General features: G+C 42.3%; 1 protein-coding gene across 17 annotated transcripts in view; it reads left to right on the top strand.

Annotated features, from left to right (window-relative positions):
• The window catches only part of ATXN2 (ataxin 2), a 49,493-nt gene extending 34,381 nt beyond the window's left edge, over positions 1–15,112 (top strand). For 12 of the 17 annotated variants that reach the window (XM_069030998.1, XM_069031005.1, XM_069031004.1 and 9 more), the window contains 3 exons: positions 9,203–9,348; positions 9,920–10,147; positions 13,453–15,112. In XM_069030998.1, coding sequence (XP_068887099.1) covers positions 9,203–9,348; positions 9,920–10,147; positions 13,453–13,656 — 578 coding nt within the window. In that variant the 3' untranslated portion in view covers positions 13,657–15,112. Of the gene's footprint in view, positions 1–179; positions 1,198–9,202; positions 9,349–9,919; positions 10,148–13,452 lie in introns of those variants that run through there. The other 5 variants (XM_069030996.1, XM_069030994.1, XM_069031009.1 and 2 more) reach the window with 3 other exon arrangements.
• The last annotated feature ends 388 nt before the right edge of the window (positions 15,113–15,500 follow it).

Here is a 15,500-nt window from a genome sequence, read left to right as displayed (position 1 = left end):
GTCCTTACTTTGTGCAGGGGATGTATTTAATCTCAGCCTTCAAACGTGGGTATCGTTCAGTAGATGTGGTTTATATTTCATAAGATGATGATGATGATGATGATGATGATGATGAGCAGAGCATTGAAAACTGAGCCAGCCTGGTTCAAATGAAAACTCAAGTGTGCTGATTTCGGTAGGATGCCAGTGACCAAGATGAGATTTCAACCTGGGAGCTGCTAAAGAATATCTGCTGAAAGAAGTTTGTTCAAGTTCTCTTGATGCTCTTGATACATCATCCCTTGTTTGTTCCTTGATTATAATTAGTACTTGTTTTATTGCAAGGTTATGACCTCAGTTTCAAACTTGACTTTAGTTCTGGCAACTAGTGAAATGCTGTCTTTATGATACTACTGGCATTATTAACAGTATGAACACTGCTGTTTAAGCAAAATAAACCATGTGTTGCTTACCTTTCTCTTTTGGTAAGTCAAGAATAAGTATATGGAACAGCTCATGTATTGCTCTGACTTGGACAATTAGTCTCTAGCATTATCAGATGGGCATTTTTCACTTACAGTGAAGTGCTGAAAATGTGGGTTACCTTGTGACAAAAGTAAAATGTGCAAGAACTTCTAAAGCATTATAAATGTATGATAAATCAAGGCCCAATTTGGAGGAAAAAAGCTCACTGCAAAACATGCTATTGAAAGAGGTAGAGTCAAGGTTGTTTAAGGCTTGGAAATTGTCATAAAATGTCAAAACAGCAGATGGTCTCTTGAAAACATGGCATTTCAATACTTGTTATAGCATCTGAGGAAAAGTTTTATTGGGTCACGTATATTATTGACTTAGATTCTAATAAAAGATTTTCTGTACCTTTAGACATCTTTGTATGTTTTCGGGTGCTTAGTTTTACACTGCTACTTAATGGAAGTCCATGATGTGTCATGAAAACTTACAGAGAATCTGGAGTTTAGTGGGAAATTAATTCTGATTTTAAGAGGTGTCTTACCCGTCTGAAAACATCCTGACAGATCTCTGGAGTGGTGTGGTAACAGAGTTAAGAAACAAAAATAACTTTTTTTGATGCTCAGAGGAAGAACATTTGAGCTCATTTGTGCTGAAGCTGAAATGGAAGTTACTTGTAGAGATTAATCTTTCTCTCACAGGTCTTTGCTAATTGTATTACTTTGATCTTTTCAACTCTTGTGCTTGAGGTGTAAACAGATCTTCTGTTTGCTTTTTCGTTAGATTAAATAGAATTCCGATAAAGTGAACGATCAAAGGCTTTCAGACCTTTATTGGTGAAAACCCTCCTCTCAAATTCTAATTAAAATAAAACCAAACATGAGATAATCTGAGATTTGATTCAGAATGGTTGCATGTGACTTCCTAGCAATTTCCCATTGTTCACCATCCTTATCTTCTGTAATCAGTGGGTTCTGCAGCATTGAAGTACAAGCCCCATTGCCTTGCTTGGCTTTGATCAGATGTCTGTATAGTTTTTTTCACTGATATTCTGACTTACAACTGTTAGATCTCATTTTGTGTTGGTTTTGCAGCTTGTCTGTTGTAGATATGTGACTACCTGCCAGTGCAAACAACTAAGTTGGGTCAAACTTGAGAATTCTTTGGTATTTCCTGCCATGTAATTAAATATTACTTTCCCAAGAGCACCTAATTTAACAGAAATGGCCTGTCCTCCTGTGTTCTTTCAAGTAGCTACTTGGTGACTCTTCTAAATATTCTCCCACCTTCCAGTAAATGATGGAGTGCTTGAAATTTTTGTTACTGAAACCATTCAACCCAAGAGGATCATGAACTCCATGTGATAGACCTTTTTTAAGGGTGTGTTCTTGCCCCTGTGCAGACGTGTTTAGTGAACGTGAACTGTCTCAAAGGTACCCTTCACCTTCCAAGGTGACAGTGACACATGCAATGATTCCTGATGTTCTGCAGCACCCTCTCAATTCGCATTTTTGCAAGTCTTCCATGTGCTGAGTGCTTGAAGACCTGGCCCAGATGGACTGTGCTTCCTCAAAGTGTGTCCAGCTGTAACGTGTCCACTTCAGCTTCCATTTATCCATATGTGGGAAAAGGCAGGAATGCCAGAGGTGACCAATCTGAGCTGCTCGTGGAGCCCATTGCTAAAGAACATCATATTGGAATTGTGCACATCTGACTGAGTGACTATAAGGAAATATCCATAACTTATGTTCTGTCTTTTGGGAATCTTAAGTTTACCCACATTTGAACTAAATATACCTGTGCACTTTGATTCTGGTCGTCCCTTAAAAATAATTTGAAAGTACAGAATAACAACTTTCTGAGAAACAACCACCGCTGCTGCTTTTGATTTTGCTCAAACAATTTCCCTTTTGGCTCTTTAAAATTGCTATCTGATTTTTTAAAAAATACGTTATTACTTATTTTTAGCACTGCTGTCAGGATTAGTGGGCCACGCTGCCCTTTTACTCTTCAAGGTACTGGTGCTTACTTTGAGTTATTCCTGCAAAATTCACTCAGTTTTTCTCCTGCATATGTGGTAGAGAGAAGATGTCTGCAAGAACTACTGTGCTGAGACCTGGGGGTTGGGGGGAAACTGCTTATCAAGTATTCCTAAGGTGTGAAATGTTTTTCTGGTAAGATCTGAAACTGCACCTTCACTAATGGTTTGGGACGAGTTGAAAGTCTGTGGCAAATAGTAACAGCCTGGCAGCGAAGAGAAATTCCTGTCGATTTAAGGGAACCACCCTCACTGCCAAAAGTTTGGGGTTGTTTTCCTTCCTGTCTTGTGAAGAGATAGCTGAATCCAAAATACATGCAGTGACCTAATAAGCACTCTTCCATTTTAAAGAAAAGTACTTTTGTCTAATGCTGTTTAATGGGATATTCCTGCACTTCTGGGATTTCCTTGCCAGTTCACAGTGTCACAACCCCGCTGTTGACAAGACAGAGAAGCAGAGCTGCATGGTCCCAGTAACCCCAGCTAAACACAGGACAGAGGAGTGTTCAGATCACTGGGGTTTTCCCCTCACAATGGGGAAGGACAATGTCCAAACAACTTTCTTCCCAGCCAGATGATAACAATGTCTGTGACACTTCAGCTGTGGAGCCGTCCCTGTCCAGGAGAGTTTGAAATGTGACAGCCTTACCTGCCACACAGCTGACCTGGAGGTGTCGTCCTTCCCCTGCTCAGCTGCACCTTGGGTTCAGAAGGTTCTGTGTCTGTCTGGCAGCTGCTGGCTCGGGGTGGCCTCCCAGTCCCTGTCCTTGGGCTGCTGGAGTTTGCTGGCCACAGTCCCAGTTTGGCTCCTGTGTCACACAAAGCCCAGACCAGGCTTCTGCTGCTGGTAGAAAATTTGGTTCCCGAGTAGAGGGTGGATCTGTCCATTCCTGTGACAATGAACTTGTGGTAGTTTTCCATGTGGCTGAATTGTTTCCTGATATCTGGAGTCCTTTGAAAAACTTAACTTTTGTGTTTAAGAACTTGTGTAAAACCAGACCTTGGTTTTACACAGATGCGTTTCCTGTTTTTTGTGCTCTCATTCCTGTCCCTGTTCTCCCTTCCCCTTTCCCCTTCTGCATATGTTTTACTGGTCTGGTGTTGTCTCTAACTTTATCTGGTTTCTGTCTCAGCAGTAGAGTAAATTCTATTCCCCTGATAGTACAATGGTGGATATAATATAAACCTCAGAGGATTCTCCAGGGACTAAGAGTGAACCAGTCACCAAAGGTGTCTTGGAACTGTTCAGAATGGCAGTGCCATAGCTGAAAAAGCAAGGGGCCAGTTTCTGCTCTAGTGTAATTGTATTTTAACCTTCTTGTTGCAGTGAACAGTAATAGACCATGAATTGACATAAAGTTTCTTTTTATGTTAATTAAGAACTGCAAGACCTCAGTGTCACAGTTAAGAAGGAAAGCTTACTTGAGACTTGTGTTTCATCTCCACTCATTTGTAAAACAAAATATCTAGCTCTAATAGCAGCCGAGTAAATAAAAATATCTGCATGGTTCTAGAGTCTTCAAAAAAAATTTTAAAAAAATTAAAACTGACACTGACCTTTCCAGAAGATGGGAAGTATGCACGTGGCAAGAGGCTAATTTACCTTTCTATTTCCCAAATTCAGCATGTCCCAAAATACCATACAGCAAGGAGACAGGCCCTTCTTTCTACTTTGCCAGTGAGTTGGGTTTTTTGTACTAATTTTGATTGTACAGAAAAGCACTTTCTAAAGAACCACATGTTAAAGGAATGGGACGTGTTGAGGGAACAAGTTTCCTTGCACCAAACCAGGATGTGGAAAATGCAGGAAGGTTCCTCTCAGTGGGCAGGGGATGGAGCTTTGGGACAGATTTATATGATCACAGGAAGCTGAGTTGTCAATTCTTCAAAAATTTATTTTGAGTATAGAATAATCTCTGACTTCACTCCGCAGTCTTTTCATCTGCAGCCAGAAATGGGCTCTAAGAAATCCTTCCCTGTGAGGGTGGGGAGGCCCTGGCACAGGGTGCCCAGAGAAGCTGTGGCTGCCCCATCCCTGGAAGTGTCCAAGGCCAGGTTGGACGGGGCTTGGAGCAACCTGGGCTGGTGGAAGGTGTCCCTGCCCATGGCAGGAGGTGGAACAAAATGATCTTGAAGGTCCCTTCCCACCCAAACCACTCTGTGATTCTGTAGCCTCTGCTTGAACCTAAGGGAGCTGCATTGCTCCCTTCCATGAGCCAAACAGGATTTTTAAACCTGACGAGTTACCAGCTTCCTAAAAGGAGAAGTAACCTGGGCCTCATCCCTTTAAAAAGCTGTGGCTCAAGTTCTGAGCCCCTGGGAGGAAATAACTCGAGTTGCAGCTGAGGTGGAGGAAGTTTTCTGTAGAGCTGCTGCTGAAGGAGTGCTGGGAACAGCTTGTGCTCATGATTGTATGGCAGGGATGAGATGAGGGCTCCTTGGCAGGTGAACTTTATCAGTTCCATTCCCTGGCTCAGGTGAGGCTGTGCTGGTGCCCAGCATCACTGTAGGCACTGGGAGAGGGGCTGGTGCTCTCTGGACACAGCAGCCTGATCCAGCTCATCCACACTGGGAAAGGCAGAGAACTGCAAAACACTGCCTTGGCTGCTGGTGTTCAGCAGCTGCTTTGAGGAAGCTGAGGTTTGAGAGGGGTGGTTGCAGGATGAACTCTCACCCAAGACATGGGAAAGGAGGAATTGTGGTTTCAGGGTGTTTCTGTTCTTGCTGCTGTCCTGCCGTGGCACTCGTTGCTGTGTCTGTCTGCAAGTCCGTGCAGCTCATGCCAGGCACTCTCCTGGGTTTTGGTTTGGTTTTTTTTTGCATTAGCTCATGCAAGAGGGATGTGAGAAAAACCATTTGTTCTCCAAAAATCTCCTCTGGAGCAGACTTGCTGTGTTTCTTGTACCAGATTGGTTCTGCCTGAGCAGGGGCTGTAGGATGCTGAGCTGTGCTGTGTTCATGCCTCTTGGTTTGGTGCACTGAAATCTCTTTAATAACCTCGTTCCTTTCTTGGATTATCTTTGGAGTCCACTCTACCTGTGTAAAATGAGTTCTTGAAATGTTTGTGTGATGAAAGAAACATTTGCTATTTCTTTGCTTCCTACCATTCAGGTCTTTTAAATGTAGTTATCCTCACCATCTTACTGGCTCTGGCAATAGTTTTGAAGTTTGTTCACTGGTCAATTCTTGAAAATAGGCTCTTTAATGCATCTTTGGACTATGACCAATGCTGACCACCATTGGCACCATTGAAATTCTAGGGAAAAGACAAAATTACAAAATGACACGATGTGGTTTCACATATTCCCTTGTAGCTGGGAGTTCTGCTTGATCTCTGCTGCTGTGACCTCTTTTGATTTCAGCTCCTTCTGTGGGTTCTGTGGCTGACTACTTCTTGTTTGCTCTCAGAGAAATGGGGTGCAGTTCTGTAGAGTTGAATTCAGTAATTCAATCCATGTGATGTTTTTTCCCCATTCCATGACTGAGTCGCTTCCCTCCCTCACGTCCCTGCCAGGTCAGTGCAGTGAAATATTTCACGTTAGAACCAATTTGGTTAGAAAGATGCAGAAGTGAAGCAGGTCAGCCCAGGCAGAGGAATTTAAGGCCTAAAAGGTGAGAAACCCAGTGTATTTGTGCTGGAATGAGCTGAGGTGACTTGCAGCAAGATGTGTCCTTTCCTAGAGCTTTCTTGGCACGTTCTCAGATAATAGGTGGCCATTTAGAAAATCTCCAAAATACTGACAATTGGGGGAAAATGTTGGATAATGGGTTTTGGTTGGTTTTTTTTCACCTCCTGTCTTGTCTTATTTGCTGTTAATTTGTGTAGTGAGCTGTTTTGATGACCAGGCAGAAATTCCTTTAAAAAATCCCAAGGAAAGTGTTTTAGTTCTGGCTGAGCAGGTGAATTTTTCATGACTTTTACAAGATTCCTCTGACAATCCTGCTGATCTCAGAGATTTCATTGGCTTGGCAGGAATTACTTGCACTAACTAAACATGAGAAACCATTTACACTGCTGGAGTTGGAGTCTGAACTCTGGTTTTGAACTGGGAATGCATTTCAGACCTGCTGAGTTGTTCTTGGTTTGTGTGCAGGGACTGGCCAGGATGCAGAGAAGTGCCCAGATAACATTTTTTGAAAGGCACTTTTAATATTACTATTAAAACATAATTTGCAGTAGCATCTGAAGTGATTTTAATCTCTACAAGTTTGGTCATTAGGGTGATCTGTTAAAGACACAATGAAGGAGAGGAGAAACTAGAGAAATAAATATTCTTCAGTATAAAAAAATCCAGTGCTTCAAATCCAAAGCTATGGATAAAATATTAGGTGGTTTTGGAAGAGCTGCCATTATGACAAAAACTTGATCCTCCCCCTGCTTTATATCTATTCTTTAGGGTGCTATTCCTTGGTTTTACTGGTGTCTAAAGAGAGGAATTCCTCATTGTGAAATTTTAGTGTAGAAATATCTGCTTCAGAATAACTGAGTTTATTATTCTCTGGGCCATAAAGGACCGAAAGATGAATTGCACAAATGGTTTAAAGGAGTCCCACATTATTTTGGGGGCTCTTAACAAGTGATGTGGGAAGCCTTGAATATCTTACAGCTTGGAATTAAATTTCATATACATTTTAAAGCCTCTTGAATGGAGTTGGAGTTAATTTGTAGTCAGGCTTGCCAGCTCAGTGGCTGAGGCACTGGGAGGATTGCTGGTCTCACATGCCCTTTGGCAAGCGAGTGATCCCTCCTTCCATTTATTTCTATTACTTTGACAAAGATAATAACTTCTGACCTTCTTCAGAGTGTGTACAATAATGAGGCTGAGTTTTCCTCCTGTAGAAAGCCATAAACTCGGTACTGTAAAACTTAGCAGTGTTGCCATTGATAATTTTAATGTTGTCAAGAGGAGGAATGTCTGAAGAGGAATGTCTGAAAGTCAAGTAGGATGCTGCTGCAAAATACATTTTAGTAGTGATACAAAAAAAACCCCAAAAAACTTGGATTTAAAGCATAACAAAACGCTGTGACAGAAGATCCTGCTGGTTTTGACGGTGAGCTTAGAAAACATTGAGGTGGTTTTGAAACCCCCCCTCAATCAGAAAGACTCAGAGTGTACAACTGTGCTTGCACACATGGATAAGAACGTTAGGATCAACTCCAGGCTGCAGGAATTTAGTTCATCTGCATTAATAGCCTGAAACTGCTCATCACTGCGAGGCCATTTGCTCAGTGAAGATTTAATAGAGCTTGCCAGGGATTAGGTTAAATGTGGCAGGCAGTTATTTTCTAAAGCAGGAACCTGTATGGGGGAGAAAAACCTCAATCAGGCAAAAAGATCCTGGCTCACTGTATTCTGGTGAGTTGGAACGTGGTAGAACTTGGATTTGTAAGGTTTATAGCAAACCAGACTGGAGGAAAACTGCAGTGGCAATCAAGTTCTCATATAATACCAACCCCATTTAAAAAAAACCTATAACCTGCTACATACTCATCAGTAATTAACTTCAGAGTGCACCAAAACAAATAAGGAACAGTCAAAGGAAATATTGAGGAGCAGGTTGATAGTTTTCTTTGGCTGTTTGCTTTTTTAGCACTGTAGTCAGCAAAACTCTCCTTGATCTTGTGGGCTGTGACATCAGAGGGATGAACACGTGTTGTCACACACAGGAGTAGCTGCAAACACGGCCTGCTTGTTGCACAAGACCTAAAAGAAATAGGGGAAACATCCTCATTTTTAGGGTCCTGCTTTCCCATTGCATGCTTTGTGTTTAAAGGAAGACTCGTTGTCATTATGGCTTTTCATACTTGCTTAGATTCCCTCAAAAGTTAAAAAAAAAAAAAGGATTTAGTGTGGCCCATTTGGAGCAGGGGCAGAGCAGGATCCAAGAAGGAACTTGGTGTTTGTTGTTGGAGACTGGCACGGCTGTAGCAACAGATGTGGCTTCACTGGGGTGAAAGTTTTCTGTTGTTCAGTTTCTTCCTTTTTGGGAATTTTGTACCTTATTTGCTACTGTTTCAAGGAATGAAGAATTCCGTGGCAGTGTTGGGAAATTCACAGGATGGTGGTGATCCAGAACAGATTGGCCTCGAGGGCAGAGGCAAAATGGGTTATTTTAGCCCAAGAAAGTGGCTTCAGCAAAAATTTGATGCTCGAGCAGCCTCAGTTTTCTCAGCTGTGATGTTTATTTACTCTGGAGCACACAGGCAGAGTTTGTGCTTCCCTCTGACTGTTCTGTGAGCAATTTCCAGAAGAGTAGCATGGTGAGGTTAGCCAGGTATAAGGCCAAAGAATTTTTTTTGGATGGTGGAAATAAAAATGGCTCGTAACACCTTTGAAAAGTATATCTCAGGAAATCCTAAATTGTATGAAAATTATAAATTTGATCTTTGAAACTGGTCTGTTTGACAAAACAAAAGATTAAATACTGCTTTTCTCTATGTAGTATCTGTTACATTGTCAGGTTAGGGAAGATGAACTGTCTAATTATGGTTGTTTATAGATTTTCCTGCCAAACCAAACTACACAAAAGCAAGGTAAGATCCTCAGCTATTTGCAAGATAAATATATATATATATTTTTTTTTTTTTTAGAAGGGGGAGGGAATATATTTACTGAGTGTTTGAGTTGTAGTGAAATCTTCAAGTGCAGATGGTGACTTGATAGAGGTGCACGTCCTGTACCTGGTGTTAAATATTCCTCTTTTTCATCCTAGTTTCCACTGGCTCACTTGCTCAGCAGTATGCCCACCCTAATGCTACCCTGCATCCGCATCCTCCGCATCCTCAGCCTTCTGCCACCCCAACTGGCCAGCAGCAAAGCCAACATGCTGGAAGCCACCCTGCTCCAAGCCCCGTGCAGGTAACACAACCCAGGGACCGAGCAGCTTTAAATTGTGTTTAATTGCATTTAAGGGATTGCAGCTGACTGATGTTGATATATTGATTTCTTTGAGAGGAAAAAGGGTAGGATGGAGCAGAGTCCAACTGTTCATTTCTCCCTGGTCACATGGGATGGGGGATGTTTCAATTTAAGGATTACGGAAGGATCATAATTGTGTCAGTGCTTTCATATGAGTGAAGTGGAAATAGCAGATAAACGCTGAGAAGTGTTTGATTGTATTTTGTCAAAGCAGTTGAAAACAAAGTGGTCCTTGGGGTAGTGCTGCATTCCTTAGCTCCTTCCTGGGAATAACTCTGGCTGCAGCTCTGAGGCAGTCCCAGCACCAGTTTACTTGGCAGTCTGGCTTCTGTTTGCCAGCAGAAGCTGAGCCTGGTGGGGTTGTGTAGAGTTTCCCCGTGAGCACAAGCGTGGCCATCCTTTAGATACAGATTTGGAATTGAGAGCAGTTTCCCACTCCTTTCTCCTTCACAGGATCCATATGTGTAATCCCTCAGCCCTAACCTCCATGATCTCTTGTGTTTTCTTGCAGCACCACCAGCACCAGGCTGCCCAGGCCCTGCACCTGGCCAACCCCCAGCAGCAGTCGGCGATTTACCACGCAGGTCTAGCTCCAACCCCTCCTTCCATGACGCCAGGCTCCAACACGCAGTCTCCACAAAACAATTTTCCTACAGCACAACAAACAGTCTTCACCATTCATCCCTCCCATGTTCAACCTGCATATACCAATCCGCCACACATGGCCCATGTCCCCCAGGTAAACACAGTTTAACAACCTTCAAGACTAAATGTCTTAATGCCACAAAGTTAGGACAGTCGGGCCTGCTGAAGTGATTGCCAATCTGTCACCTCTCAGCACAGACTTACCTGTTGTTGTTATTTAGGTTTCTGTCTGTACATTGCCTTTATTTAGAATTTGACAAGGTGTATTTGGACCTCAGCTTCCAACACCTAGTGCATCTGCAACTGTAGTTTAATGAAGACATCTTAAGCTGGCACTGCTACTGAAATAAATTGAGCTCTCTTCCCAGTTCCTGGCTCCCATCCTTGTCCCTGCCCCACCACTCTGCTCACAGAACTGCTTGGCCATGGAGCAGACCAGGCTGGGGACATGATTCAGCTGAAATGTGCTGAATCCCTTTTTAAGCTATTTCTTGGTCAAATCGGTTCCCTGCTCAGTCAGGTGCCTGATCCCAGGAAGAGCTGGCATACAGAAAGGTTGGAGGTGGGAGCTGAGTGCAGAAAGGCTGAGTTGCTGCTTTTGGTGGCAGTTTCAGGCTCTGCATCGTAGACAAATTTATACAAATACATCCAGAAAAGGACATGACAGGATTTCCTGGGAGTAGCAAGGCAGTGCAGGGAGAGAAGAGAGAGTTTAAGGTGACTGCAGGACAATCTTTGCAGAAAGAAGTCTCTGTGTGTGTGTGGTGTGTGTGTGTGTGTGGTTCTAAATGAACTGCTTACACTGAAGATCCCCAAAGATTTTTGGGCAACCTAAAACAACAGTCTTTGCTTCAGAATCAGAAACTCACTTCTCTTAACTGCTCTCTTGTGGTCAGCTCCCTGAGAAAAAGGATTTGGGGAAGGGAAGCACATGATAGATTAATCAAGAGCTCCGTGGAAAGCAGTGTGACAGAGATTTCCTGATGTTTACTAAATCTCCTGGATTTAGTGTCCTTTCTCGAGGAATGGGCAGTTCAATCAGTAATTTGCCTGCACAATTTTTTCTTCAGACCATGAACTTGGTGGCTGGCTTCTGCCTTCTCATACAGGTTAACAGTAGTTTGGGATAAGGTGACTAACTGTGATTAGGGATGTTAATCTGACAGGTGTCCAGTCTCTTGCAGAATTCTGATAAAATCTTTGCTTTGGTCCTTGGGACAGTCAGTTAAGTCAATAAATCAATAGTTCTTTAGGAATCCTTTTACTGATGTTGAGTTTTTAGCTTTTTGATTCTCTCTTAGGCTTTTGATTTCTCTGCTTTTTTGGGGGAGGATAAAGAGAGGATGGCCAAAGCTGACAATTGCTGTGGCATCTTGGCATGTCCTCCCCTTCTCTGGTTTTTGCCAGGAACAAGACTCCTGCTCTGCTCTGGTGTGAAGGCACTGCTGTCAATGCCTGGGTTGTGTTTAGAGCTTCTCAGAGGGGTCTTGGCTTAGTGGCACATCCAGTGCTGTGATTTGAAACATGAAATATTTGCTTGAAGGCCATCAAGGGGTAAAGCTGTGCCTGAATTGTGCCCTGGCCAGGCCAGGGAAGCAGAATGTGACCATTGCCTTCCTTTCTGTGTGCCAAGCACTTAACCAAATTAAACAAATCAGATACAACTTTGAGTCAGAAATGACTGCTCAGGCAGGATTTTTAGCAATCACAGACAAAGCCTGCCTTGCCCTTGATTTTTAACTTGTGCAGTCTCTTCTGTAATTTTTTTAGAATGAAAGCTGCAATTTGTGATATTTACACCAAACTAATTGACTTTCCTAATGAAGTAGTTCCCTCAAAAATCTCTAGTGAAGGAATAACTACAGTTCTGTCAGAAATTTTAAATGCATGTAATTATTCCATCGTGGGGAAACTAATCACTGGATTTAATAGTTTTTTAGCAGCCTCATTCCCAGCTTCTAAACACAATTCTGAAATACCACGTGGTAAGAATTTCAGTTAGGCCAACACAGGGGATCAATCCAATTTCCCTTCAGGTTATCAGATGAATCTTGAGCTGGTAGATATCTCACTTGAGAACCAGTACTTTAAAATTCATTACAGAGAGCTGTCAGCTGCCAATTTGCAAAGTGTTTGAGCCACAGCAGAAAAATTTTATCCACTGTGTGTATTGACTCCAGCTGCTCTATGAATAGCTGCTTTATAATGATGGCTTCTACAATAGCATGTTTGTCAAAGTCAACGTGGAGCCAGTCCTGGGAGGTATTTCTGTTCCACAGCCTGATCTCCTAAACCTTTTTTAAAGCAAGAGTGAGATTTGAATTGCAGTTCCTGCCTTTAAAGGCTTCTGGGGTGCTACTAACACGTACAAGTCTGATCAAAGAGTTTGGGGAATGTCTGTGATGAGTCAAGTAACCCTTTTTGTCTTTAAGAAATAAAATTCTAGCCACTACCTGCTATCTGTCTTTACTGGCATGGGAGACCTGTGAGGCTGCAGTTCTGGGATATGGTAGAAGGACAAAGCAAACCTTAGGTACAAATGATGGGGTTTTGGGGCTTTTTTCCCCAAGAGAAATCCACTGAGAGCTCTGAGTTCCTTTGTGCTCTTAAGAAATTAATGTTTGCTAGGTTTTTAAATAGGAAAAAAAAAAAAAAAAGGATGACCTCTAGAGACATGAACTGCTCTGAGCTAAAGAACCCACCAAGCTCCTGAACTTGTTTGCCAGAGGTGATCAGCCATGGGAAGGATTAATCTCCTTTTCCACTGAGATTTAGCCCTGATTGCTCAGATTACACAAGAACTGCGATGAGCTGAACTGGAAGCAGAACAAAGCTGCCCTGAGAGTGTAAAGGGATGAAATCACTCATGTCAGAAGGACTTGGCTGAGCACTATGTGGGCACAGGTCACTGGAGAGGACAGGGAGGTTCCCAGGGCAGGGAGCCAGGAGAGAACGTGGGGTTGTGCAAGGAGAGAGCTGGGGAAGGGATGCCAGACTCCCAGTGCCTGTGAAGTTCCTATCTGTACCCTCTAGGAAGTGCTTTGATGTAGGTGACTAACAGAAATGTTTGGAAGATTTGTTGCTGAATTGTTTTTTTTTATTTTTAATACCCCCCTGTTTAATGCTGGCAAAATGGCTAAAATTGAGAATGTGACTCAGAGCCAGCAGTAAAGACTTGAGCCCTTTTTTTAATTATTATTTTTCCTTTTTGTTGTGATTATTATTATTTTTTTTTGTGTGTTACAACCTCTTCCTTAACCCCTAACCTAGTTTAAAAAAAAAAAAAAAAAAATGGAGAGTAACCCTCCGGATTTGCAGCCGGAGCAAACTTTCGCCAGTCATGTGGCCAGGAGTTGCTGCCTCCTTGTGACCATGATACTAAAGAGCTCTTTGTTTCAGGCTCATGTACAGTCAGGAATGGTTCCTTCTCACCCAACTGCCCATGCTCCAATGATGCTAATGACGACACAGCCTCCCGGTGGTCCCCAAGCCGCCCTCGCTCAAAGTGCACTACAGCCCATTCCAGTCTCGACAACAACACATTTCCCCTATATGACCCACCCTTCAGGTGAGGAGTGTGTGCCCGGGAGACCTGCACCCTAACTGAGCCAGGTCGGAGTAGTAACAACTGGGAGAAACCAGATTTGGGGAAAAAAAAAAAAAAAAAAAAAAAAAAGACAAAAAAAACCCAACCAGCCTTAAGATGTCCTTGTATTTCGCAGCTGCGCTTTGGCAGCCTAGAGGAGCGTAGGTTTAGCTGGTGAGATGTACCTAATTCAGGGAATATTCTGCTTTTTCTCTAGCTGGAGTAGAGAAAAGGATAAGTGTGAGACACTGGCACTGTGGGACTGAGTTTTGCAGGTGTTGCCGTGGATTTGCCGTGGGGGATGGACTGTGTGTAGCTTATAATGATCGGAGGTTTTATTAAATCTTGACGATTTCACAGGAGTGAAATGTTGTGTGGGGGTAGGGCTGCTGATAAAGTAAAGTGACAACTGAAATCTAAACTTTAATTCAGAGTAACATTCTGCAGCTTTGCTTTGGGGGAAAAGTAGGAGTTGTGTGACTTCTTTCCGCTTTAAATTTAACCTTATTTAGGCTTCTTTGATTATTCGAGTTCAAACAGCCTCTGAACTTCTGTAGTGATGTAGTTTTACCTGATGTTTCTTGGGGAATGTGTGAGCAGAACAAAGCTGCTTTCTGAGGGCTTAGGTAGGGAAAAAAAAAAAAACCAAAACCATCCCAAGGACATCTTGATGTGCAGGGTTTTGTTTTGTTCTCTAAAAAAATAAAAGCAAAAAAAAAAAAGAGGAAAAAAAAAGAAAAATAAAAGAAAGTTGAGCTCAGTAGTTGTCCTGTGACCACTTTACTAGCAAACTGTTGTGTGGCTTGCCAATTTATTATTTACATTTGAACTTTTTTTTTACAGTACAAGCCCACCACCAACAGCAGTTGTAAGGCTCATCTGGAATAACTGAAAGGCTGGATACCTTTTGTAGGCCAAATACCCTCCTTCTACTGCTTCTGCCAACTGGAAGCACAGAAAACTAGAATTTCATTTTATTTTGTTTAAAAAAAAAAAAATTTTTTTTTTTTTTTTATTTCTTGTAACATCCACTAGGAATGCTAACAGTTCATCTTGCAGTGGGAGAGATTCGGACTGAGTAGAGGCATTTAGGAACTTGTGGGCTATTCCATAATTCCATGCACTGTATCTGAGTCCTGCAAGTGCCCCAACTCTGCTTGCTGAAAACTGGAAGTTATTTATTTTTTAATGACCCTTCAAAGTTATGAACTCGTCAGCTAGCAAAAGAAGTAACAAGAGTGATTCTTGCTGCTATTATCACTAAAAATCAAGACTTGGAGATCCCTTTTACTTCTAACTAAACTTGAAACAGGTTCAGTAAAAAAAAAAAAAAAATTCTAATCGTCAAACGGATGAGTTATTATTTATAAATCACGTTTGATGAGATAATCACTATCGTGAGACAGTGATGTAACTTTTAAGTTAAGAAAACTTTTACTTTGTAGATAATATAAAATAAAAACTTAAAAAAAAATTAAAAAATAAAAAAAGTTTTAAAAACTGACCCTCCTCGGTGTGTGTGTGGTGATTTATGAGTCTTTTCCCGTACCGGCTTCTCCAGCTCTGATCCCCACTGGAGCCAGGGTTTGCCCTGAATCTGTTGGGTGCTGCTGCTGCAGGGGCATTGCAGAAATCAGGGAAAGGTTTGGGAATGACACATTCAGGACAGTTTTCTAACAAGGTTTCGTGTCCGGGTGATTTTGTGTTCCTGATCCCTCAGCCCTGGGCTGCTCCAGACGGTGTCAGGAAAGGTCTCAGCTGGGCCTTCGAGGTGATAAAAGTATAAAAGTCCGTGGTGCTGCTGGAGAAGGAAAGGAAGGGTAAGAATTCCCTGGCAAAAAGCCTTAAAAAGATGAGGAGA

Source organism: Aphelocoma coerulescens, chromosome 15, assembly GCF_041296385.1.
Source record: "Aphelocoma coerulescens isolate FSJ_1873_10779 chromosome 15, UR_Acoe_1.0, whole genome shotgun sequence".
In the NCBI taxonomy this organism is placed as follows: domain Eukaryota; kingdom Metazoa; phylum Chordata; class Aves; order Passeriformes; family Corvidae; genus Aphelocoma; species Aphelocoma coerulescens.
The sequence above is the reverse complement of the archived record's forward strand: the minus strand, read 5'-3'. Positions and strand labels throughout refer to the sequence as shown.